Source organism: Myiozetetes cayanensis, unplaced genomic scaffold (genome assembly GCF_022539395.1).
Source record: "Myiozetetes cayanensis isolate MyiCay16 unplaced genomic scaffold, myiCay2020 scf17, whole genome shotgun sequence".
NCBI lineage: Eukaryota > Metazoa > Chordata > Aves > Passeriformes > Tyrannidae > Myiozetetes > Myiozetetes cayanensis.
The window spans coordinates 10,586,939-10,614,261 of NW_026087378.1; the positions used below are offsets into that span (position 1 = coordinate 10,586,939).

The 27,323-nt window shown below is 48.6% G+C and overlaps 1 protein-coding gene across 1 annotated transcript in view; it reads left to right on the forward strand.

Moving 5' to 3' along the window:
- FAT2 (FAT atypical cadherin 2) overlaps nt 1-27,323 on the forward strand; it is a 55,740-nt gene that overhangs the window by 23,684 nt on the left and 4,733 nt on the right. Inside the window, 15 exon segments of the mRNA XM_050312297.1 lie at nt 2,308-2,447; nt 4,116-4,391; nt 4,827-5,037; nt 6,021-10,073; nt 12,349-12,545; nt 13,191-13,344; nt 14,087-14,320; nt 15,098-15,487; nt 16,815-17,029; nt 17,614-17,751; nt 18,486-18,629; nt 18,869-19,066; nt 20,132-20,939; nt 21,711-21,856; nt 24,800-25,241. Coding sequence (XP_050168254.1) covers nt 2,308-2,447; nt 4,116-4,391; nt 4,827-5,037; nt 6,021-10,073; nt 12,349-12,545; nt 13,191-13,344; nt 14,087-14,320; nt 15,098-15,487; nt 16,815-17,029; nt 17,614-17,751; nt 18,486-18,629; nt 18,869-19,066; nt 20,132-20,939; nt 21,711-21,856; nt 24,800-25,241 — 7,746 coding nt within the window.

Genomic DNA, 27,323 nt, shown 5'->3' on the forward strand with positions numbered 1-27,323 from the left:
TGCTTAAACAGCCGTAGACAAAGCTGCCCGTCCAAGGGCTCCGGTGCCAAGTGCAATTACTTAACACACTTCTTTAGTGGCGTTCTGGAACTTGCCAGTGTTCGAGGTGTTCTCTGATGTCGCGTGAGAGGCAGGGCCTGCCAGTCCCAGTTCCTCCTGGGAATCGAGTGACACTGTTGGTTTTGCTAAAACTGCCTGTGAGGATCCAGTGTCTGGCTGGGTGTTCCAAACAACCCCAGTGTCTCCCTCCATGCTGAGTCTTGGGCAGGGAGCAGAGAAGGAAGAATTCCCCAAAGCCCTGGTCTGCCCTAACTGGTGGGTCTCTCCCTTCCACCTCACCACATCCCAGGGATGACTTAGTCATGAAACATGAAGCTCCAGGGCCTCCTCTAAGACACACAGTGGCAGAGGGGACGTGGGCTGTCACCCCAGGGGACTCAGCAGACAGCATGTGAGCAGAACTGGTCCTACCAATGAGGGCCAATTGCACTCATGTAATTCGGTGTTTTGAAGTGGTGCCCCAATCTGCCTTGCACAGCCTTTCCCTGGCACTGCCTGCAGGGCCTGCTCTCATCATACAGAGCCTTAGTTGGGTGAGTGAAATAGTTTTTCCTGTTACTGTGTTAGGGCAGGGGATAATGGTGTATAAATACAATTAAGCAACAAGAGATACAGTGCTGCACGGAGCAGACAGTATCAGTGAAAAGTTTATCTGGCATTAGGAGTGTCTGCTTGGGTTTGCAGAATTAACGGTGTATTGCTCGGAATGTTCTCCCATCGTCTCCCAGCTGAGTGCTGGAGCATGGCTTGACCTCATCTTTGTCAGTTCCCAGTGCAGCAAGTGCTGCTCAAGGCTCTCTTGGTTTCTGTACTGGTGGGAAAGGGCAGGATTTCATTTTCCCTGCTAGGAAAGGAAAGCATCACAGTACCCAGCAACCAAGCGGGTGATGCAGAGAAACAAGAGCCCTCAACACCTCATTCAAAATCTCTCCGAGTCCTCAAAGGCTCAGGCACTGGGATTGATGGTCTGCAAAACTCTGGCAATGCAACAACTTTTCTTCATCTCTTTCCTTTCCTGGGCTGCTTCTTTCCATCTGGCACTGTGCACAGCAAGCTCTTCCCTCTTTTCTCAGGGAAAGGCATCTATGGGTCTCTCTTCCTCTGTCTCTGCTTCTTCCTGTCTCCTTCCCAGCAGGAAAGCAGTGATCCAGATGGCTGGTGACCACTGGATTCCCCCAGCAAGGGAAGATACATAATTTACCAGCCAGAGAAGATTTTGCCAGCTGGTAAGAGAATAAAGCAGAATCCAGAGCATCCACTAGCCAGAAAGGGAGAAGACCTGGGATAAATGACAGAAAACTTTGAGCCTCTCTGTATCTCAGAACAGAGTAACAATGCTTCACAAGCAATAGAAGCCCAACAGGCTACCAGCAAGTGAGGCATGAGAAAGGAGCTGCCATGCCAGGGCTGAACAGCAGTAGGGTGAGGGACAGCCTTCTGCTGCTGAGCTGCTCAGGCCTGCAGTTCCCAGCACTGCACAGCCATCTGGGTTGGAGGCACCAGGCTCTGCTCACCCTGGAAGCACCGTCTGCCTCCCCAACTGTTCCAGTATTGGGCTTCTTCAGGGAGCTCACAGGCTCCCAACCACGGCAATGAAGACCATCATTGACATGCCCACAGTGTGACCATGAATTGGAAGCCAGCAAGAGCACTGGTCTGCCCAGCAGGTCCCTGATCCATGCTAAGCCAGTGATGCTGCATAGCTGGAGGCCTTATGCAAATGAATTAATGCTCAAATGTGCCTGTTGCCAACCTAGCCAGGACATCATGTACATAAGTGCATCCTTTCCTCTCCTCCTCATTTTTTCTGATTCTGCTTACCTTACATTTCTACTCCTTTGTCACCATCTGTGACAACCTCTTTGTCCAGCTTCTCCTTGTCCTCACTGTCTCCTGTGTCCATCTATCACATGTTTTATTGAGTTTCTGGGTTTGGGAGAAGCCTCACCTATAGCAAGCAGTGTCCTCAATCTAGCTGTGGCCAAAGAGGTCCAGCAAGAGCAAGTGCCTGCACAGCCCCCTTCAAGGCCTGGTATTGCCTGGTATTTACTTATTTTTGGCTGGGTATGAGCTCCTTGTGTGATTTGTGTAGGGTGTCTGGAGGGCACATCCTTGTCCTTTAGGTCTCCAGCAGCTCCTGGAATCCCTTCCCCTGCAGAGGCTGCCAGCACCTGCAGCTTGCTCCAGACAGAAAGCTGACTTTTAACTGCCCTCCTCTTTCCCTTTTTCATTTCTCCCTTATCCCAGGTGGTGATGATGACATGGATTTTGACATTGAAAAGAGTACAGGCAGCATGGTCATTGCAAGACCCCTTGATGCAAGGAAGAAGTCAAGCTATAACCTGACAGTAGAAGTCACTGATGGGTCCAGTACAATCAAAACCCAGGTAATGTTTTTCTCTTTGGTTGACACCCCACTGAGAGGGAGTACATGCCAAAGGGAATCTCTCTTCTGAGTCTGACGAGCTCTGGATCAGGTACCAGGCTCAAGAATCTCCTTACACCGTGGTTTTACATTACACAGTGACCCAAGTCTTTCCTAATACCAAGCTAAGATTGTTTGTATGTTCTTGGAAACATAGCTGGTCTAGGATAGCCTGGGTCTTTCCTGTTGACCACAGCCAGCATGAGGACACATCTACACCACCAGCCAGGCTGGAGTGGCAGTTCACACACTCAGACCTCAGCTTGCTCTCAGCTGCTCAGTCTGAACTAGTAACACATCTGGGACAACACGTTAAGACATAAGGGAAATGTGTACACAGTTAGATCAGGCTTGGGTCCATGGTCCCATGTCAAGGGGTGTTCCTGGGACTTGTGAGCCAAAGTAAAGGCAGCACAGATGCATTTGCAGGAGGTGAGGTCAGGTCAGGCCCAGGGAGTGAGTGGGGCAGCTGCAGAGATGCTGTGTCCTTTGAGAAATAAAGTGCTGATGAAAGGAGGCACTTTGCTCTCAGCCATGTCCCTGAGCCCCAGTTAAAGTGATGAGATTTGCCCATTTTTACCTACCCCGAGGAGGGGTGTTCAGGCCTTCATCTTCCACCAGCCATTCTCTCCACACATAAGGAGCAGCCAAAATTCCAGTCCTCACTGCACAGGAAGACCTAGAGTGTGAGTCACCTGTCAGTGAGGCTTATCATGGGAAATTCACTGCGGGGGATGATGAGTGAGGAGCACTGTCATTCCTGTGAAATGCAATGCTAACGGATGGCCACTTATCTTGACTATCTTCAGGTATTGCTCCAAATAAACAAACAGAGCCCCACCTTGCCTGGTGTGCATTCCCTGCCACCTTGCATCTCACCCCTACGTTTATTTTGGCACTCAAGGCCGCTAGCAGATGTCAAGAAACCTGCTCGTGCAAAACCCCAGTGGCATGCTCGGGTTTGCTACAGGAAGCAAATTATTACACTTGGTTGGGACTTCCTAAGATGCAGGGAGCACATCAGTAGGGGGGGCCAGGGACGTCAGGGTAGGAGGCTAAACAGAAAAACCTGTGCCTTTGCCAGCAGGATTCAGGCAGCCATTCACAGGGGGTTGCTGCTGACTGCACAGGGGAAGATTTGGCTAAAAAACGTAGAACACAAATTTTGCTTCTCCACATGCATGAGGTAGGCCAGCCCTCCCTCCTTTTACCAAACATCCCCCTTCTGTCGTCTTTCTGGTGTGCAGTTGAGGGGGGTTGCTGTGGAGGCACCGGCCAGCAGAGCTGGCACCGTGGCTGAGCCGCTGCTGCTCCTCATGGCAAGCTGTGACAGTTTCCCCGTGTGCCAAGTGCAGGCACGTTCAGTCTGAGTGGCTTGCCAGATTGGAGATATAAAAAGCAATGAGGGGAAGCAAACTGGAAAACATGAAGGGAAGGCACAGCAGGAGTTCCTTGGGGAAGAAGGACAAAAGGGCTCCCAGTCACCGTGGATGGCAAAGCCCCAAGAGCTGGAAAGCTGTGACAGTTACAGGACTCAGAGAATGGCTACACCCAAGAGGGATTGGTAGCTTAGATTTTACATGGCTGCTGCCGTGTTTTTGCTGCTCTCACTGTGCTGTTTCCCACACAGGCATTTATCCACGTGATTGACATCAACCAGCACCGTCCCCAGTTCCTGGAAAGCCATTATGAGGAGGGGATTCCTGAAGATACCCCCTCGGGGAGAGAAATCCTTCGAGTCAGTGCAACAGACAAGGACAAAGGAAAAGGGCTCATCTACACCATCCATGGCAGCGTGGACCCCAAAAGCACAAGGCTTTTCCAGCTGGATCCAAGCAGTGGAGCCCTCACAACAGCAGAAGGCTTCAGTTCCCAGCCCATGCCTCAGCACACCCTCACAGTGATGGTGAGTCCTGACCAAGCCCTGCTGAGTCCACCAGCTTGGTTGGTAAATATGGGTCAGTGGAGAAATTAAAACTGGTTCTAGTCTTTGAGGGAGGATTTGTCCAGAACAATAAGGAAGAGGAAAGCAGGGTGTTAACCTTTACTATGTGGCTAAATCTAGGTAACACCCTACTTTTCTCTAACCACCTGCCAATTTCACTGGAGGGCCACTGGATTCTTACAAGAGAAAACACTGTGAATAATTGTTAATGTTTGTTTTCAAGTTCAGGGCTGAGCTTTGGTGCTGAAACTTAGAGGCTCATTCCCACCCAAGGGGTTAGGACCACTGCAAAACACCCACCTGTGTAGGAGTCCTGATGAGTTGCTTGGAAGCTGGTGCAGGCAAGGCTGCCTTCTCCCAGAGCGTGACTGTGCCTGCTCTTCCTCTGTCGTTCAGGTGCGAGACCAGGAGGTCCCCATCAAGCGGAACTTTGTTCGAGTCATCGTCCGTGTGGAGAGCTGCAACCTCCACCCTCCGCAGTTCAGCAGCCTCCACTATGAAGCAGAAGTGCTGGACTCAGCAGTGGTGGGCACAGAGGTTATACAAGTCAGAGCCCTTGATCAGGACCAAGGAACTAATGCTGAAATCCACTACTCCCTTCAGGCAGGTGAGAGCCCTGCAACAAGACAGTTTAGGCTTTGATGACGCCTGTATTTCCATGCTCCAACTGGTGGCCACTTGACCAGCATTCTGTAGCTGTTGCAAAGACCAGTAAATGGCTGCACAGTTTTAAAATGTGATTTTCTTTCTATTCAGAGAAAATCTAGAGTGGGCAGGTAGTTTCCGTGTTATGGAATATTAGCATCCTTTCTTAAGAAGACAGCTTAGTGTTGAGTCACTGGCCTAAAAAAAATGAAGTGACTGGATGAGTTAGGACAACCTAAAATCTGCTCCTTTTGTCCATGGGAACTGAGGGAGGGATCCCTATTCAGTTTTTAGGCAAAAGTACTCCAATCCCCACAACAGTCATCATCAGTTCCACCATTTCTACCAAGAAATACATCTTCAAAGAACAGTGAGCACCCTCTCAGCATTGGCTGCTGGTGGGTTTGGGTCATGCAAGTTCAGTGGGCAAGTATTTTATCATTCACTTTAAAGGTTAAAACTGAAGTATTTATGTCTGTGCCACACTGCCTATTTAGCTGGTAAATTCTTTGCAGGAGACAAGCCATCCTCTGCTCCATCTTTCTCACTGCAATTTAGATCAAGGACTGAGGGATTTAATTGCTCCTGAAGCACTGGTAATTACAAGCATGACAGGGCTTGAAGGAACTAGTACTGTCTGTGCTACCATGTTCTGCACACGAGGCAAAAGCTTCAAGCACATGCTCTGCCACCACTAAATATGCCTAAATTAGAAGGGTATTTATCTCCAATTTACATTTTGATTGATTCAAAAGTTAGCTCATGGATCTCAATGGGTTCATTGTTCTTATAATTAAAATGATTTAGAAATTAATTAATTTCTCCCAGTGAAAGAAACAGATGTTAACTAGGTCTGAAGTCAGCAGAATCTATGGAAAAGAGGTTCAGAACACCAAAACCAGTAGGGTGTCTGCATTCTTCACTTTGTAATTTCTCTTCTTGCAGGTAATGGAGAAGGCTTCTTTAGCATCGACCCGTATTCTGGAATTATTACAGTTGCCCAGAAACTGGATCCATCCAGGCAGGACCGATTTACTCTTATTGTAAAAGCAGAAGATCAGGGGTTCCCTCATCTTAAAGATTCTGCTACAGTACATGTCCGCATCAAACCCTCTGATCGAACCCCTCCAAAATTTCCGGAGGCCGAGTACATCACAGAGATCAGTGAATCCACTGCTATTGGCTCTCCTCTGATCCAGGTTTCAGCCACGAGCTTGTCACCAGTCAGCTATGAAATAAAAGATGGAAATGGAGACGGAGTGTTCTCCATGAACTATCAGTCAGGCCTTATTTCCACTCAGAAGAGCTTAGATTTTGAGCAGGTGTCTTTTTACCAGCTGAAGGTCCGTGGCACCAACATGGCTGGAGCTTTTATGGACACAGTGGTACTTATCTATGTCATAGATGAGAACGACAATGCGCCCATCTTTGTTAAGCCTTCCTTCGTCGGCTGGATCATGGAGAATGCTCCATCACAAAGCATGGTTCTGGATGAGAGCAATGCTCCCCTCGTGACCTGTGCAACGGATTCTGATCAAGACTCCAATGCTCTGCTGGTCTATGAGATTTTGGAACCAGAGGCACTGAAATATTTCACCGTAGATCCCAGCACAGGGACGCTGACCAGTCGTGCTGATATAGACTATGAGCTCACCCCGGTTTTCCACTTCAGTGTACACGTGCATGACAGTGGAATTCCCAGCTTATTTGCATCCAAGCCCGCCAAGGTCACAATCCACGTTAAAGATGTGAATGATTCACCTCCAGTCTTTTTGAAAGACACTTATGATCTTTCTGTCTTGCTACCTGCCCACCCAGGGATGGAGCTTTTGTCAGTGCAGGCAAAAGATGCAGATTCGGAGGTGACCTACAGCATCGTGGAAGGGAACCTTGATAATGCTTTCTGTATTCATCCTCACACAGGTCTCATCTCCATTCTTAATGCTACTGGCCTGAGGAGCTCTCATGAGCTCGTGGTCAGAGCTGGTGATGGCTTGTATAAGAGTACTGCTCTGGTTAAGCTAAACTTAACTCAGGCACAAGGTACTGGCTTGAAATTTGATCAAGACGTGTATACAGCAACTGTGATGGAGAACTCTACTGATGAGAAGACTCTAACCATTCTTGGGGTCAAGGGATATCAGCTGAATGAACCTCTTTCCTATTCACTTTTGAATGGAAAGGAAAGATTCAAGATGATCCAGGCCTCTGGAGTTCTTCAGACCAAGGGTGTGAAATTTGACCGCGAAATGCAGGACATGCACGAGGTGGCTGTGGAAGTGAAGGACAACAGGAAACCACCAAGAGTGTCCCAAGCCACAGTCAAGGTTTATGTAGAGGATGTCAATGACAACCCACCGCAGTTTGAGAATGTGCCATATTACACCTCGGTGCAGGACGGCACGGAGCCAGGTGATGTACTTTTCCAGGTGTCAGCAACAGACAAAGACATAGGGGATAATGGAGCTGTCACCTACTCATTTGCAGAGGACTACAAATACTTTCAGATTGACCCTTACCTAGGAGACATCTCCCTTAAGAAGCCTCTTGATTATCAAGCTTTAAATAAATACAACCTCCGAGTCATTGCTAAGGACAAAGGAGAGCCTCCCCTCCACGCTGAAGAGGAGGTTGTGATCAGCGTGAGGAACAAATCCAACCCTATGTTCCAGAGTTTGTACTACCGAGTGAAGGTGCCAGAAAACATCCCCCCATACACATCTATCCTCCACATACAGGCTCGCAGCCCTGAAGGCTTGCGCCTCATCTACAACATTGTGGAAGAAGACTCCCTGAAACTCTTCAACACCGACTTCAAAACTGGTGTCCTTACTGTCACGGGCCAGCTGGACTATGAGCTAGAGACCAAACACACGTTCACTGTTAGAGCCACAGACACAGCGCTGGGATCCTTCTCAGAAGCCAGAGTGGAGGTTGAGGTAGAGGACATTAATGACAATCCCCCCGTATTTTCTCAGATCATCTACACGGCATCTGTCTCGGAGAGTTTGCCAGCACAGACCCCTGTTGTCCAACTCTTTGCCTCTGATAACGATTCTGGCAGAAACAAAGTGGTCTCCTATCAGATCGTGGATGATGGTTCAGATGCTACCAAGTTCTTTAATATTGATGCCAGCACAGGGCAAATAGCAACAGCTCAAGCACTTGACTATGAAACGAATCAACAGTTCCGCCTGAAAGTAAGAGCTGCAGATCATGGGATGCCTCCACTTAGTAGTGATGCCTTGGTGATTGTAGATGTGACAGACATCAATGACAATCCCCCTGAGTTCAGCCAGCTTCAGTATGAAGCCAAGGTCAGTGAAATGGCTACATGTGGGCACATCGTGATCAAAGTCCAGGCCCTGGACCCCGACAGTGGAGACACCACCCGACTGGAATACGTGATACTCTCGGGCAACGACAACAGGCATTTTGCCATCAACAGCACTTCTGGAATAATATCCATGTTCAACCGGTGCAAAAAGGACTTGGAGCCATCGTACAATCTCAGGGTTTCTGCTTCAGATGGAGTTTTCAAGAGCACTGTGCCTGTGTATATCAACACCACAAATGCCAACAAATACAGCCCCTCTTTTCGGCAGAACGTGTACGAGGCAGAGCTGGCAGAAAATGCTGAGATAGGTACCAAAGTGATTGAGCTGGTGGCAATTGACCCAGATGGTGGCCCATATGGCACCATAGACTATACCATCATAAACAAACTTGCCCATGAGAAGTTCTCCATAGACAATAAAGGCTGTATTTCCACACTGCAAAAGCTGGACAGAGAAAATTCAACAGAAAGAGTCATTGCCATTAAAGTAATGGCCAAGGATGGGGGTGGGAAGGTGGCCTTCTGCACTGTCAAAATAATCCTTACAGATGAGAATGACAACCCACCTCTGTTCAAAGCCTCTGAATACACACTGTCCATCCAGTCCAACGTAAGCAAAGGTTCCCCCGTCATCCAAGTACTGGCTTACGATGCTGATGAAGGTGCAAATGCAGATGTCATTTACTCTGTTGACTCTGTTGAAGATGTGGCAGAAGACCTTGTGGAGATCAATGCTGCCACTGGGGTTGTTAAGGTCAAGGAGAGCCTTATTGGTTTAGAAAACAGAGCCTTTAACTTCAAGGTGAAAGCTGAAGATGGCAGACCCCCTCACTGGAACTCCATTGTCCCAGTGAATCTCCAGATTGTCCCCAAGGAAGTGACATTGCCAAGGTTTTCTGAGCCCCTTTATACATTCTCTGCATCTGAGGATCTTCCAGAGGGATCAGAAATAGGGTCAGTGAAAGCTTTTGCAGAGGATCCCATTATATACAGCCTGGTGAAGGGAACCACTACGGAAAGTAACAAGGATGAGGTGTTCACACTGGATGAACAAACAGGGGTTTTGAAAATCAAAAAGCCCGTGGACCATGAGACCACCAAGTGGTACCAGGTTGATGTTATGGCTCACTGCTCACATCAGGAGACTGAGCTGGTCTCTCTGGTCTCTGTGAACATCCAAGTGCAGGATGTCAACGACAACAGACCTGTCTTTGAGGCAGATCCCTACAAAGCTTTTGTCATGGAGAACATGCCTTCAGGAACCACGGTCATTCAAGTGACAGCTAACGACCAGGACATGGGAAGTGACGGGCAGGTGACCTACAGTCTGGAAGCAGAGTCTGGCAACCTCCGTGGGCTCTTCACCATCGACGGCGAGAGCGGGTGGATCACCACGCTGAAGGAGCTGGACTGCGAAGATCAGGAGGTCTACCGCTTTTATGTGGTGGCCACTGACCACGGCAGGAAAGTCCAGCTCTCGTCCCAAACCCTGGTGGAGGTCACTGTCTCCGATGAAAACGATAACGCGCCACAGTTCACCTCGGATTTCTATAAGGGGTCGGTGATTGAGAACGCGGAGCCGGGGCAGGTGGTGGTCACGCTGAGCACCGTCGACTCAGACATCTCTGAGCAGAACCGGCGTGTCACGTGCTACATAACTGGTGAGTCCTGCCCGACTTTAAACCTTCGGTGAGCAAGAGCAAGAGTATCGTCTCAAAGTGAGGATTTGATACCTTGCCTGACAGGATAATTAATGCAGAAATGGTGGTATACTGACAGGCCTATCAGAAGCAGATGAGATGAAGCCCAGGCTCTGTCATGAGCTGGACTCTTCAGTTAAATGAATCTGGGGAATACAAAACTCTTTAGTAGCTAGCTGCAGTGGGTGGAATTGTCATTATAATAACTATCTCACCACTGAATCATCCTATTTATTTGGGAATAAATAAAATACATATAAGTAATTACATAGTACTGTAGAAATATTTATTTACACTTTCCCAACAGAGGAATAATTAAGACAGTGTGATTGTAATACCTATTGGAAGGACAGAAGAAGTGGTACAGGAGGAGGGAAGATTTTTCTCACAGAGATACTATGATCTGTATTTAAGTTCTTTGACCCAGCTTTATCTCCTGCCAACAGTGCAGTCAGTTTCTACATCACATATATGCCTGTAGCCTGTCTGTATTTTTTAATAGCTATATATATGCACATAGGATGTGTATAACTTTCTGGTATTAAATGTGTTTCCTTTTAAGCCACTTGGACTCTGACTTAACAAACGAGGCTTCAGTTGCCACTCTGCACTGGGAGAGATTTGAGACTGTTATGTCAATCTTAGTAAAGGTTTTGGCTAACAAGAAATACTAAAAATTACTCTTGCATCCCTGAAACATCACTTGTGCCAACTAAAATTAACCACTGTTGTAAAATACCAAAAAAGTCACACTGGAATGTTTTATATGCATCTGCACAAGTAGCAGCTTGAGTTTACAGTATTTTTTGACCCTAAAGGGTCTTTCTGAGACCTGGAGCAGATACTTCAAATTAAAATGTTTGTTCAAACTCAAATGAGGACCCTTCAGGGTCAAAACATTTAGCCAGATCGTGCTGCAGCCTGTTATCTATTATTCTAACCATCCAAAACAGGGAAGGAATGCTGGTACTTTGAATTGGTTTATGGCATGCCTAGGTATTTGCAAGCCTTTGGGAGGAAAGATTTAATCCATTTATGTATTCACATTTCTGCCATCTTAAAGGCAGTAGTAACTTCCAACTGCTTTAGACCCAAAAGGATGCACACTTATGTTAGTGGTGAGCACCTTGTACTCCCTCTGTTATGCACTTACAAGCACAGGTCAAACTCTATCCATAAACATGTAAATGCAACTGCAGCAAAGGAGGGAGTAGGTGAACACAGAGCCCAGCTTCCCCCTGTTCACACTGATTTCAAACACAAAGAAATTAAACCTGTACATGGGCTGGTGTTTCCCAGCATCAGAAGAAGGGCTAGCAGAGGTCTCATTGTGCCTCCAGATCCACCACCTCATCACTGCAGTACAAAGGAAAGCAGAAAGGGAGTGAATTTAATTTACCCTGCTGTGCAAGGCCCTTCAGAGTGTAACAGAAACAAGCCCCACAGCCAGTTCTGTGCATTGACTCCCATTGCCTGACGTGCTCCCTTCTCTGCCCAGTGGTGTGGGGTCAGCAGAGGACACCAGCTCCTTGCCAAAAGAGGAGGATTCTCCAGGGGCAGCATCCAGCCCATTTAAAATCTAATCTGTGTAACAGCAGCAGGAACAGCATGAATCTGGAGTACCAGAGAGCCTGCCTAGCCTGGATTTACCTGTCTCTCATCATTTGGCTCTTACAGAATTAAGAAGTAGCCCCAGAAAGTGCAGCTTTATATTAAGTACCTCTATAGGTTAAGAGGAAGTACAACTATACATGGTGCTGTAACGGTAAGATCCAACCAATGTCTGCAGGGTATTTGAAACTCTCAGATCCCTTTAGGAACGTGCACTGAGAAAGACTGACAGGCTTTGGGAAGGTGAGACAGTGTGGTTTTGAGGCAATGAATATGCACATCTGCAGAACATTACCGAGACCTTTCTGCAATCAGGAGTTGTTTCCTTCTTCCAGTGTAATGTGCAGACAGGGGAATAACTGAAACAGGCACTTCCCAGCTGTGCAGTGAGGCAGACTAAATGCTCCTCACATGCTGGATACACCACCAGTGCCCTCTCTGCATCACCAGTGCAAGTCAGAGAATCATCGAATCATTTAGGTTGGAGAAGACCTCTAAGGTCATCAAAGCCCTTCAGGTCTCATAAGGGAATGACAGTGGACAGGCCTATATTCCTTTCCTTATCACTTCTGATTTCCAGCACTCAGTAAATGCCTTTTTTTACTTGTCTCCTGCCCCCTTCTAGAAGGAGATGTACTGGGACAGTTCACAGTTAACGAAATCGAGGGCAAATGGACAATTTCTTCCAAGAAGCCTCTGGACAGAGAAGATACAGAGAAATATCTCCTCAAAGTTATGGCATCTGATGGGAAATTCCAGGCTACCACTGAAGTGGAAATTTTTGTTCTGGATATCAATGACAACAGCCCCGAGTGCGGCCAGGTAAGACATCTGTTCTGGGACATCAGGGGCATGAAGGGAGAGCCTGGGAAGGAGAGAACACAATAACAAAGAAGAAAGAACAGACAGAGCATGTTAAAGGGTTTGGCTTGTCGTAATTCTTCTCACACGATCCGGTTGCTTTGATTATGCTTAGCAATTTTAATTAAGCTGCATGTCAAGCAAGCACATTAAATCTAGCCTCCAAGCATGTTTGCCAGCAGTAAGTGAGAGCCTAAGCATTATGAAGGATAATTTTTGGAGATAAACAATGCCAGGAAGCCTCCTGGGTAGGGGCATGTAAATTACTGAGTTTTATGTCCTGCTGTGCTGAGAGATTCCCATCAGAAGGTTTGTTGCTGTAGAGAGTTGATCGCTGGTGTGGACGTTAGCCATGGTGAGAAAGAACAGAGGTGGTTGCTTCCCAAAGGAGATTCAAAGGTTTGTGTGAAATGAGCTCACTGGTTCCAATCCACACCCCAGCAGCCAGCAATGGGAGGCACACTGTACTCCCCTATAAACCACAGGGGTTTTATGTAAGGGTTTGTGCTTCTCTATGAACCACCTCCTAGTCTGCTCCTCCCTGTATGGGATTGGAGGTATTTTGGAGGTGGCTCAGATGCCAGTGACACCTTCTGTCCTTGTCAGATGCTCTACACTGGGAGAGTCTCTGAAGATGCTGGGCCAGGTCTTTTCATTTTGAAAATATCGGCAACCGACCCCGACGTTGGCAGCAATGCCCAGATAACCTACAGCCTCCACGGCCCCGGCGCGGAGGAGTTCCGGCTGGGACCGCACACAGGTGAGAGCAGGGCAGTGGGATGCCTTCATCCTCTTCCTCACCCACCCCTGAGAAATCCAAGCTCCTGCCGTGGCTCAGCGCTTACCTCTTCTTGAGCAAACATCAGGCTGTTCATTCCAGCTCTTCCAAGTGAGGAGGGAACGGCAAACAGGCAGGCTTATTTCAACACGGTGTAGAGGACGTTGAGCTCTCAATCTTCCTGCTAGCTTTTCTTGCAAGTAGTGTCATTAGTGTTGTTAAAATGAAGGGCAGACATCAGTGCTAACAGCCAGGTCTCAAGGAGGAGAGGTCTTTTACTTGAGCCAAAGACTCAAGTTAAAAAGTCTGAAAAGCTCTTACCAGGTCTTGTGCAGTATATTTACCCAAACAGATTTGATGATCATCCTAGAGATCACTTGGAGTTCTCTACACTGCAGAAAGCTCAGTATAGTGGGGTTTAGAAGTACAATTTATTTATGAACACTTTTATCCCACGTTGGCATCCCTTGCATGAAGTTCAGCTGAACTTGCAGGACTCCCCGTGCCAAGCCTTGCCAGGCACTGGCTGGCAGCGATCCGAGAACAGCCCTGAGCAATGTGGTGTGGACACACCACCACTATTAGCTGAATTACTACAGGTGTCCAAACCCGGTCTGTTGTCTCCCACGGTTCATGCAGGAAGGCAGCCGAACCTCCCTGAGGTCTTGCAGGCTGCGGCTGCAATTGCTGGGAGACAAGACCACCTCCTGTTCTTTCCCACCAGGGGAGCTGACCACATCTGCGCCCCTGGACCGCGAGCAGAAACCCACGTACCACCTCGTTGCCAAAGCCACTGACGGCGGGGGCCGCTCCTGCCAGGCAGATGTGACACTGATTGTAGAGGACACAAATGACAACGCACCGAGATTCTTCCCCAGTCACTGCGCCGTGGCCGTCTTCGATAACACCACAACAAAGACACCCATCGCCGTGGTTGCTGCCAGGGACCTCGATGAAGGTGAGTCACAATGGGATTTACTTGTTAGTAGAGTTCATCTCTCATCCCGAGTAGAAACCTTTGAAACCGAGGGAAGGGCTACAGCAATGGGCACAGATGACTGAATCTTGGCTGAAGATGTACCTGGATCTCATTGCTGACATGTCCTTGAGTAGCAGCCTGGCATCAGCGTTTCTGTGGCCCTGTCGGAAGTGCAGTATCTGCAGAAACATGCAAAGACAGACCTTTTAGAACATGCTCAGTAACTGACTGTGATGCACAGCAAAAAATGTGACACAGTTTGTCTGGGATCCAAACAGGACAGAAACTTTATCAAAGACAGAGACTGAAAATGAGCATAATAAGGAAAAATGGAGTTTTAGTTCTGGATGGGGTAGATAATATGGATGGAGAGGTCCTTCTGAGAACACAAATATTCTCAGAAACATAGGTAAGGCTCCTAAGAAAGGAGCTTTCAATAAACCTCTTCAGCAGAGACTGCATTTATGGTGACAGAGAAGCAGGACCATATTTATCTTCTTTGTAAGCAGACATGAAGGAAAATAAAAATGGGAAGCACCAGTTAATACAGAGGTGATACTGAAGGATAATGGTGAGGGTGGCTGAACCTGCAGATGGACAGGGGCACACTTGGTGTTCATATGGTTTTTGTATAGCCTCCATTTTCCCTGGGAGTTGAAGGTCACTAAGTACAGACATTCCTAATGGATTATAAATAAATAAACCCAGCAGCATTCCTACCCATGAACTAATGCAGCCTGCCCCTTACCCTTCCAGGTCTCAATGCTGAGGTAGTCTATTCTCTGTCTGACTCTGCCAATGGACACTTTTCAATTGAGGAAACCACAGGGGTGATCCGTCTGGAAAAGCCTCTGAAGGATTCTCAGCACTCAGCGTTTGAGCTGACGGTCTGTGCTACCGACCGGGGCACCCCGGAGCCCCTCTCTGCTCTCGGCACTGTCACCGTCTCCGTGGTGGATCTAAATGAGTACCTGCCTGTTTTCCTGGCCCCTGAATACGTGGCCATGGTGAAAGAAGACGTGGCTGTGGGCACGGAGGTCCTCAACTTGTCAGCCCTGACAAGGGACAATGCGGAAAACACAGAGATCAAGTATGAAATTGTGAACGGCAACGACCACGGGAAGTTTCAGCTCAACTCAAACACAGGTAAAATGACCTTGTGCCCAAGCAGGGCCAGGTTGACCCAACACCAGAGGCTGTCCTTGTCTTCTCTGGTTCTCCATTTGGCTTCCCCTTTTACTCCCCTCTGTCTACAGCCAGCACAAGGGTAGGGACTACAGTCTGCTTTTCTACTTTAAATTTTGTCAGCTAAGTCACTTAAGGAGCGATCCAAATCTTACTGAAAGTAATGGAAACATTCCTGTTATATGTCTGGGACCTGAGGCAGGTCCATGTGAATGAGGGATTCGTGGAGAAATTTTTCCACTTCAAAAGGCAGGAGAAAGTGGTTTTATTAAAAAAGTCTCTCCATTCTGAACCCACGAGGAACCTGCAGCCCAGGGTAACAGGCAGCTTTATTAGGTAGCACTCAGTGAACGTGGATAATACCAGTCTTAGCCACGAGCAGGTGTTGAGCCAGGTTTACCAGCCAAATAAAGCACTGCTCTGTTTGCACAGCGATCTGATAAGGGCTGCTCTCAGAAGGGCAATGTCAACTACCTGAAACAAGCCCTTGGCTGTGTCATCAGTGGCTTTCTGCCCCTGGCTGTGACATCCTCATCCATGGTACCATCCTCAGCTTTTCTGTCCCCAAGACTCTTGCTAATTTTTCCACACCAATCTTCTTACTAGTTTGTGCACCTTAAAAGACACAGAACAGTGTCATTTCCAGGGAATAAATTTGTGATAGTTTCATTGAAGAACCCAGGCACTCTCTGCTACCCTGGTTCTTTTTTTCCCTTCTTTTACTTTATGTCTTCAGTCCGTGTGTTTAGTGTGTTTCTCACTCTTTTTTTTTTAAATTAACAGTCTCCTCCTTTCTGTGTTGCATCTCTAGCCTCACTTGCAAATCACACCATCTTGCTGCACACCTTTAACTCCTGTACAGCTCTGCATTTACATCTCACACCTTTACATCCTGCCTATGACACAGTTCAGTGTCAGTTCACAGTGATGTCCTACTACTGCTTTGGTCAACAGCTTTCAAGAGCACTCAAGAGCTCTTACCCTGTTTTGTCCCAGACCTCTAACCAAGACTCCTGGACACCTTCCAGAAGTTTATTTCACCTCTTCAAACATTTGACACCAGAATGAGGCAGGTTATCACAGAACCTGTTGAGTTGTAGCTTATTTTATGGGATGCCATGACCTTTGGTATCCTGATTTAAACAGAGAAGGTCAAAGCTATGTCAACAACACCTTTTCAGCTAGAGGCTTGGCAGTTGCCTTGGTGTATATGCAGTATTCCAAGAAACCTCACATGCCATTAATACAGAGTATCTTCTGTCCTTTTCCTGTCCATCCAACAATGCAGGTGCCTTATACATAAATGGGAGCCTGGACTTTGAAGCGAGCCACGAGTATTACCTGTCCATTGAGGGCACAAGGAAGGGCTCAGCCTCTCTCAGCGATGTCACCATGGTGGTGATCAACGTAACTGACATCAATGACCATGCACCAGAGTTCATCCAAGACCCTTATTTCACTGATATCCGGGAGGATGCTGCAGTTGGAGAAGTCATCCTCACGGTATGGTTACAAACCAGGCAAGCTGTCTTGGCCTGTTCTTTACTTGTGCTGTGCATTACTTTCTCCTCTTTGGCACTTTACTTTTCCTTGGACACGGACACCTCAGTGGGTTTGTGACATTTCAACATCTGAGACCAAAGCATGACTTTTAAAAGGATGATGGCCAGAATTCCTGGTACTCCACAGACATGGGGAACACTTTTAAGACATCTTTAAGTGTAAGCTAAGGAGGGGCTCAGGAGCCTTGAGAACCTCCCAAGAGAGCTAAAATGCCTGAAGAAGGCAAATACCCTATTCTGACAAGAGCCCAAGGTAATTCCTTGTGGAGTGCCCTGTCTAGCCTGTAACCATCACAGGGGTGGTCAAGTCAGGAAAGGGACAAGGAGAAAGCCATTGTTGTAGGTGAGTTTTGTCTCAAAAAAAGGGTTGGATGACATTTATTTAAACCACCTTCTTTCCCCCTCCTCATTTGAGGCAAGCTCAAACCAATACCCTTAAATGGCAAGGAGGTCCTGCCCAAACCCCTGCATAGAACAGTCTTTTTGGTCCAGGGGTCCTAGCTGGAATTTTTTCTCTCCTAACAGGTGTCAGCTGATGACTTGGATGGAGCAATGAACAATCAGATCACATACTCCATCGTGGAAGGGAACCCACTGGGACACTTTGCCATTCAACCCAAAAGTGGGCAGATCAGCATTGCCAAGCATCTGGACAGGGAGGAGGTGAGTTTGAGACACTGAGAACAGGAAGGCTGAAACAGCTGTGCCCCAAAAAACTGAGGGAGCACAGTGTGCTCAGCTGCCTCCTGTTTTCTGAATTATTTACTCATAATACTGTTAGTAGAAGACAAGTCTTTAATTCATTCATTTTCTAGACTCATATATAATACAGTAGGAAGGCTGGACTTTAGGAAAGGCAGTATAGAATCACAGAGTGGTTTGGGTTGGAAGGGACCTTAAAGATCACGTAGTTCCAACCCACCTGCGACAGTCAGGGACACAACTCTGAGGTTTTGTCTGCTCCATTGGTATTTCAAGCTGTCTGGGTGAAAGTCAGCCCCAAACTGGAAACAAACATAGTTGACTTCTGCTTCCCTACATCAGAGCATTATGGGAAAATGGGTATGGGGAGGAGATGGAAAGATCACCTGGACAATCTCTCATTCATAAAATAGTAGCAGCTTAAACCATTACTGACAGATATTTGCCCAGCTTAGTCTCATCCATATTTGTCAAGCTGTTTCTCTTCTCTGCAACTGTTATGAGGCTGCTTTTGTTTAGCAATGAGCTTTGAGCGAGGTTTATGGATGGAGAGCCTTAGCCAAGGGCAAAGCTGTTGTTATGGTGCAGTACATGGCCTCAGGCATTTCAACAAGCTGCAGCAGGGTAAAACTTCAGTGTGAAAAAGCCACCATTCTGCCATTTCTCAAAGTAATCCTGCACTACAAATCCTCCAGATCCCCAGTTATTCCTTGACAGTTCGAGCCACGGACAACGGCCACCCGGCTCAGTTCAGTGACGTCCCTGTGCACGTCCATGTGTCTGATGTCAATGACAACCCTCCTCGGTTCTTCCAGCTCAACTACAGTGTGGTGGTGCAGGTAAGCCAGGACACAGTTTGTTCTCATGGTGTTAAGAAACTCATGCATGGGCTGCTGCCAGAGCAGAGGGGCAGGGTGGCAGTGAAGCTTCTTTGTGCTCTGTGTGCTCTGGAGAGATGCACAGGGCGGGTGGGATTTGTTTCCCTCTTCCTGATCCAGCAGCTCCTGGGGCACTGTAGGTTCCCCTGAGCCTTTTCTCTTTGCTTGTCTTTTCCCAAAAGCATCTTTCCCCATTTCAGGAGAATGCTCCCGTGGGTACAAGCGTCCTGGAGCTGATTATGAGCGACAGGGACTCCCCAGAAAATGGACCACCGTACTCATTCCAGATCACCCAGGGCAACGATGGGAAGGCCTTTGATGTCACCCAGAATGGTCTGCTGGTGACATCATCTGTCCTGAACAGAAGAATGAAGGAGCAGTACCTATTGCAAGTCCAGGTAGAGCCTGTGTTACTGTCCTGGTGTCTGAATTCCCCAGCAAATAGCAACAATATGTGATTAGTATGGCCCAGCTGAATGAAAACATCTCTGGCTTTGAAGAAATCCAATCCAGACACAAATTGTGCAGCTTGGAGCCAACTCCAGAGCTTATTTCTCCACAGTCTGCCCACAAGAAGCAGGGGGCCAGCTTCTGTGTTGATAAAATCAGATAATATGATCACGAAAAACACTCTGTCAGCAGTTTCCTTAGAGAGATGCTTTTCCCATAATCATTCTAGTGAATTCCAATTTAAAGCAAGACCTGGATCTGGTCCTACAAGCTTTCTCTAATTATCCTTGTCATTTAAGAAGTGGTTTAAGTTCCTCTTCAAAAAGGATTTCTATTGTTGCAGAATGAATTAATTATTTTTCAATGTTATCAGTAAGAATAGTCCATTACAAACAAAAGGATAATAACATGTAAAGTACATACTTCTTCAGTAATGGCAGTTGTTCTAAAAGCTAGGTACTATTATATTACAAACCTCAACCTCTTAACTGCTTAGCATTCGGGAGAAATTTATCCTATGATCTGATTGTTCGCATTTTTCTGTTCTGAGGTTCCTTGGCTCGTGCTAGACAGGGGTGGGACACGGGCTTAGGCAGTCAGGAAGGGGAGCAAATGGCGTTGATGTGCGTGACTGCTTTATATGTCTGAACAGTCAGTTACACAAGGAATCCCAAAGATTGGCAACGTAGCAAGAAATGATGAACCCTCAGGAATTCAGAGCCCTGCTCAGGTGTGCCTCAGCTGCTGAAGAGCGCACACGGGAGTGAGTGAGACCCCACCACTAGCAGAAGTCTCCATGCTGGAAGGCATGCTGCCCTTTCCCTGGGGCTGTCTCCAGGCACAGGTCCAACACTGCTGACAGTTTTTCCTGTCCCTCCTTCACTCCCAACCCACTGCCTGTCAGATTCCACCCATTTCTACCTGCAAGGTGCTCTCCTTAGCCCGTCCAGTCAGGTGAGGCGTCAGTAAAGTCAGCACGTGGCCATAACAGATCCTTCTGTTTTCCTTGCCAGGTCTCCGACAGTGGTATCCCTCCCCTGTCGTCCTCTGCATTTATAAACATCCAAGTGACTGAGCAGAGCCAATATGCCCCCTCAGCCCTTCCCCTGGAAATATTCATCACCACCAACGAGGAAGCATTCAGAGGGGGCGTTCTGGGCAAGATCCACGCCACGGACCGAGACCCCCACGACACGCTGCTGTACACTTTGGTGGCAGAAGCGCCCAAGGAAGGGCTCTTCTCTGTCGGGGCTGCAGATGGGAAGATCATCGCTGGGGACAAGCTTCCCCACGGCCACTACCTTCTGAACGTGACGGTCAGCGATGGGACGTTCACAGCCACCACCAGCGTCAACGTCCACGTGTGGTGCTTCACGCAGGAGGCCTTGGACAAGGCAGTGGTGCTGCACTTCCGACACCTCTCCCCCGAGGAGTTTGTGGGGGACCACTGGCGCAACTTGCAGAGATTTTTGGGGAACATCCTTGTCACCCGGCGCCAAAACATCCACATGGCCAGCTTACAGCCTGCGGCTGCCTCTGATGGAGTGGACCTGCTCTTGGCTGTCGGGGAGCCACACGGCTCCCTGTATGAGCCCCGGGTGCTGGCGAATAAGCTCACTGTGTCAGCGGGGGAGATGGACCAGCTCGTGGGTCTCCGGATGAAGAAGGCGATTCACGTGCCGTGTCACGGGTCAGACTGTGCCCACCGTGTGTGCAGGGAGACCATTCAGCTGGACCCAGGCATGATGTCTACTTACAGCACTGCCCGGCTCAGCGTCCTCACCCCCCGCCACAGCCTAGAGCAGATCTGTTCTTGCAACGGTGAGCAGTCCTTCCCAGCAGTGTCCTACCCTATAAACCTATTGTGTTTTCCTTTACTGCACTACAAAGCACCTGGATTTCTCATGGGATTAGGCTGCCCAGTGACCCAAACGCTGCCTGACATTTCGAACCCCAAACTAGATTCTTAGAGCTTGAAAGTTTCACACAGTCTATTTTTTTTTAAAAGTTAATCTCCTGTAGCATTGAATAGCAGCAACATCTGTCTCTCTCATTGGGAAAAGTCACTCATTCATAGCAGGTAATGAAGCTCAGTGATCAGAATATCAATCCCTGAGCTCCTGTGTTGATCCAAGACCCAGCAAAGCACAGACTACCTGATAAATCAGAGAAAAGACAAATAAAGCATATTTTTTGTACTCTAGACTACTTCAAGAAATAAATGGAGGTATCAGGGATAGATGGTAGCATCACTTGGGCAGGAATGGATACCATCAAATAATATAAAGACTTTCTCAGGATGAGGAAATGTAAGGGTGTTGTAAGCCATACTCAGGGCACCTTGAAGGTTCTATAGGACAGAAATAGCCAGGCTGACATTTCAGGGTTGCTTCACAATTGAATGTATAAAAGAAATACTGGGAGCTCCCAAAGAGAGCCGTGGGAGATGCAGTGCAGTGGTGCATGGATTGCCTTGGATGGGGCTGTTCCTGCACAGTTATGGCATCCAGGGAGGAAAAGAGGCAGGGTTTGATCCAGTCCATAGCCTCAAAGAGTGACAAAGGTGAGATCTTCTTTTCGTTCTCCTTTCAGGAACAGCTGTGAGGTTCGGGGGGCACAGCTACATTTGGTACCAGCACTCCCAGGTCGGCTCCTGGCACATGCACTTTCGCCTGAAGACCCACCAGCGTCACACGGTCGTGTTCTCTGCCAACGGGACAGACCACGCCACTTTGGAGGTGGGTATTGCAATGGCAGGGGTTCCTTTCCAGAGTTAAAAAAACCTTACTCTTTCAAGGAAGGGAATCACAGGAAGACGATGCAATAATATGTACCCTTAGTCATTCTTCCAGTTGAGTATAAGACTTTGGTAGACCAAGTGAGAGACGAGCACAGTTTGGAAATTGCTGCACTCTCAGCTAGTGAATCGTTTTCCACATCTGTGAATGCATGTGCTGGTCCCTGGTGTGAAGTCAGCAGACACCCACGGCAGATCTACATTCTTTTCCTTGCAGCTTGCTTCTCATTCCTCTCTTATATCACACCTCTCAGGAGGTGTGAGTTACCAGATGAAGTTGTCCCCAGACCAGTCTGTTTCCACTGTAGCAAAAGGCAAGCTTCCTCCCAGACCTCAAATTAAAGGTCCTTTACAGTAATGGGCGAAAGAGAAAAAAACAGGAGTCCCAAATTATGTTTTTCACACATACCCCCCTCTTTTCAACCACTTTCTTCAGATGATTTCACTGTTTAAGACACCTGCAGAGCCAGGAACATTTCAGTCTGATCACTCTCCTCCCTTTGGCTGAACGCTGAACCTCCCCAGCATTCAAAGATATCCCTCTTCCACTTTGGCAACAGAAGGAAAGCAGCAGATGACTAAAGAATAGGGGGTTTATATATACCTCATCAATTAAATTCAGACTAATTGGAGAATAAGATCACAGGACATACTTAGCAGCTTACAGAGATTTGTCCTTGAGACTAATCACATGGAGATCTACACACTCTAACCTACCTGGAAGTGTTCATCCTGTCCTTGAATTCCCTCATCCCTTCTCATGGTTTCACAACCCCATCTTCCTGTTGTGAAACACTTTTCATCCCACTGTTATAAGAGACCCACACAGACAGGGAGATGCACAGCTGCCAACGCCCAGAGACCTGCCTGTTGCACATACTTCAAGCTCCTACTGCCACAGCCATCACTCCTGCTCTCCTCTCCTGCAGAAAAACGTCATCCATATGTCCTGAACCCATCTCTGAGAATCACTTTGGGCTGCACTGTAAAAGGCTGATGAGAAAAACTTCTCAGGTGTTTCTAGCTTTCTACCCCCTCTCTGGGAAGGAGAGTCACTAAGTTCAGCAGAAGGAGTCCAGCACTCCAGATGATGCTGAGACAGGATGAGGTGGCAGAAAGTTTTACTGAGCCAGGCCTAACACAGGGACTCAAGTGAGAAAAGACTCATTATTGACAGAGTTCAGTGTGCCTATGATCTTCTATACCCAGATCTGTCCACAAGCTTTTCAGTAGGAAAGCCCCCACGATAAACATGGCTGTGACTCATTTCTTCCCTGATTTGCTTTATTTACAATATCTGAGGGATAAAAACTTATCTAAACCATCTGGCCTGATAAAAATGAAGGAATCCCTTAAGATTTTAAGCTTTGTAAACTGCAGTACTCCAGATGTGAGCCAAAGCCTTGAAAGAACCATAAGCCATGGTTTGTAGATTTGGTGAAGAGGATGAGTTCTCCCAAGGGCATGCATACCATTGCCCTTCCAGTCTCTAAGCTCTCCTGATGTTTAGAAAGAGGTTGCAGTAAGAGAATGGCAAACCAGGCAAGCTGGGAAAGACTTGGCAGCCTGTCAGGGAATCCTGCTCCAGGGAATTGAGTTCTCAGCTGTCTCCCAGCCCCAGAAATTGATAAGGCAAATCTGCAGACCCATCTGAAGTGAAATCATGTTCCTCCAGATAAAGTGAAGTGACAAAGTTCTCCGGTGAGCTTGCCAATCGTGCAAAGAGATTTACACACGTGTTGCCCTGAGGCCCTTCCATGGCATGTGCCAGCTGCTTCTTGTTCTTCCTTCCTTCAGCAGTTGCTTCTCCTCCCACTGGGACTTATAAATAAGTCTTCTCTGAGAGTTAACTGTTGTCCTGTTCTGCTTTTGTCCTCTCCAGAGCAGCCCCATCATATTGTATGTAGGTTCCTCTAGAGTCAGTGTAGCCCATAATCAGTCCTCTTTTTCTAGTCCCTTCCAAGAATCAACCCTCCTCACTGTCTCTAGTGCCCCCCATGGAGATCTCTCTTGCCTGTGATGAAATGCTTAATGTTACATAGCAAGCTCTGCAGGTTTTCTGTGAGCATTTCATTCCATGTCTTCTCTCCTCCTCCACAGACTCTTGACTTCTGTGAGAGAGGGGTTTTATCAACAAAGCACTGGGGGGAAAAAGGTTTATTCCTGTCTTCACTCTAGAACAACACAGCTAACCTTTTCCTTCTCCTTCCTCCATGAGTTTTAAAGATGAACCTTGAGCCACAAATAGGTATTTCTAATGTCCCAGTTTAATGCAGAAGACACTGATGGGATTTACTTTTGGCAGCTCAGTATCTTGTCTCCCTCCCATCTACTGGAGATCAAGGAATGGATGGCAGCACCTGTCAGCAGCTTTGGCCTGGCTTTCCAGCACACTGGTTGGGAGACAAGCGCAACAGTAATTCCTTTCTCTGCCTCCCAACTCCTCCTTGCCTTCTCCAGGGAAAGCTGCTTGTGCTTCTCCTTGACTAGGTCCTTTCAGCACCCTCACCCCTGCCAAAGGGGCGACTGCTCCAGCACCTTCCCCACCACTCATGAGACAGTGAGAACAGAACAGAAGCCATGTGGTCCCTCTGCAGCTGGTGATGGAGTTATGGACAGTCTGAATGCCAGGGCTCTGACTAGGCTCAGGAAGGTGGGAGAAGGGGTGAGCAGATGCAGCAGTCTCATCACATGGCTCTGCTCTCTTTTAAGGGGAAAGATGAGCTTCCCTCCTTGCACGCTGGTCAAAGGCTCCAGGGAAGGACCACAGGTGAAATTGTGCCGGAGAGGAAGGAGTTTTGCAAAATAAAGGAGGTTGAAACCCTCTATAAACAGCGGCCACCTGTATCACAGCTAACCATGACTCCTGGGATGTGTTTTACAGGTGGTTAATGGGGTGCCTCACCTTGGGTACAGCTGCCGGGGGAACTCCACCGCGAACCTCTCCTCCTCCCGCTTTGTGAGCGACGGCGAGTGGCACTCGGTCTTCCTGGAGGTGAAGAACAATTCCGTCCGCCTGCTCATCGATGGCCTGGGAAACGCCTCTCTCCAGCTGCCAGGGACCTGTAGTGTCTCCCAGGGCAGACGAGACCTGATTTTTGGGGGCCTCCGGCAGTCACTGCATTCCCAGAGAGTCACGCGGGGGTTCAGGGGCTGCCTGGATGTGGTTGCAATCAACGGCAGAGAAGTGGTTCTCCTGCCTGGGAAAGGGCAGTCAAAGGAAGTTGTGGAGCAGGTGGGCATAAAGCAGTGTTGCTCCCCCACTGGTGCCTGCAGCAGCAACCCGTGCCTCAACAACGGGATGTGCTCCGAAACTCACGGAGGAGGTACGTGAACATCCCACGCGGAGCAGTAGGAGAGCAATCAGCAGGGAGGGGAGGGAAAGGTGGAGGGGCTACTCCAGGGGAGAACCAGAGGTGCTCTGTCCCGGGGGACCTCAAGTAATACCTGACTCAGTGCAGCAGCAGGAGCTGCGGGGTATGAGATCATCATCCTGGCTCTCACCAGTGGACCATGGCCCGCAGGGCAGGAAGGTGTTTCTAAGGAGTGTGCATGACATAGGAGAGCATAGTGGTGCCAAAAACTCAAATGCAAATAGAAATTCCACCCACCCCTCTGCATCCTCTTTGCTTAAGGAGCTGTTAACAAGGCTGGGATCAGGCAAGATGGGATCACGCAGTGATGGTATCTGGGCAGAAACAAGCCAAGATCTTGGTCTCTTCCCACTGCAGTGAGTGACTCCCCAGGGCTATGCAAAGGGATGTGGGAAAACCATAAGCTCTAATCCAGGAGTCCCAGGCTAACATGGGCTGCAGACACTCAACAGAGGTTTGATACAGGCTCTGCCCTAGGCAGTCTCACTGCTGCCCTGTTCCTCCCATCAGAGGGACTCCTCACAGCAAGCTGTGTCACAGGAACAGGGCTTGTTGGAACTGCTCCCAGGGATGTCCACCTTTGTGTCACTGGCCTGCACCATATTCTAGCTTCCAGCACAGCAGGGCTGCACCCTGCAACACCCTGTCTATCGAGAGAGGTACTGCCTGCCCCTGGGCCCTTCCAAGGGGCAGAGGGGTGCTTCCCAGGCTGCTGTGTGGGGCAGAAGCTCCTCCTGCAGCTCTGTGCTCTTTGGGACCGTTGCCAAAGCCCACACCCTGCCCAGCGAGCAAGTGAGGACAGAGGAGGCAGCACAGCTTCTCCTGCCCTGCCCGCAGCCTCTGGGAACAAGATTCCCAGCCCTGTCGACTCAGCAGCTGCCTGGTTCAGGTGAACTTGCTTGACACCAGGTTTATCTGTACTGAACAGTTAGCCTGGCTGGCACTCATACCTCAGCCTTGAGACCCTTTGCACAGAAAACCCCTCTGGCTGGGCTGGAAGGGGCTCAAAGCCTAGGAGGGGAAAATGCTTCTCTGCCCTAAGTCAAGGCATCCCCTGCTTTTGTTGCAGAGACAATACAGCAGGAGGGGGAGGAGGAAAATCACTCCCTCATTAATAAACTGATGATCATCCAGTGCCCTTCCCATAGTTTCCTTCCAAGGTGATCAACCTCTCCTGCAAGTGGCCCAACTGCCCAGGAAAGAGCCTGTGGGACATGGCCCCAGGCAGGGCATTGCTGCAGGGAAGGGGTTGCTCAAGAGACATTTGTTTTGTGAGGTTATCCTGGATGCTTGTCTTCCCTGAGTGCTGTGGGCTGAGTCCTGGAGAACGGGGCAGGCAGCGCTGAGTTTATGCAAAGCTCTGCCCAGGGATGTCAGGCGTGGGATTCCATGCACAGGCAAAGACACGCCCGGGGAGGCCACGTGGCCGCGTGAGAACACATCTGTGCAGAGAGGGCCCAAGCCAGACCGGCCACCACACCAACCACGGCGCTCAGGAGCACAGGGTACAAACACATGTGAGCCCCCACATCCAGAACGTGTGTGTTGGGGCACACGCAGCCCTACGGGCAACGTCCAGCACCTGCTGCACGAGTGTCAGCACGCCCTTGTTGCACAGCCACTAACGCGCGTGTGGAAACAGGTTTGTTCACCCCGTGCTCTAAAGCAGGGTTGTTTAGCTCGTGGATGAGCAGCAAAGGCTTTTCAAGTGTGCTGCAAGGTGGAAACTCTGAATTTCCCGCATGGCACCACCAGCCAAGCAACTGGCAAGAGCTCAGCACAGCCAAGGACATTCCCATGCTAAGGGCTACACCAAACAGCAGCCAAAAACACAAACAGCAGCAGCCCCCTCTGAGTCCTCACTGTGCCTGGTTTCTCTCTGGCTCCAAGCAGACATCTCCTGTAGGCAGGAGAAACCTGACATGTTGAGACAGGCACTTCATACCGCGAGAACTCGCAGGACCAAAGGCTCCTGAGAACAATAAATTACAGAGGATTGCATTTAAGAGAGTCAGAAACTGTGAATCAGCCAGC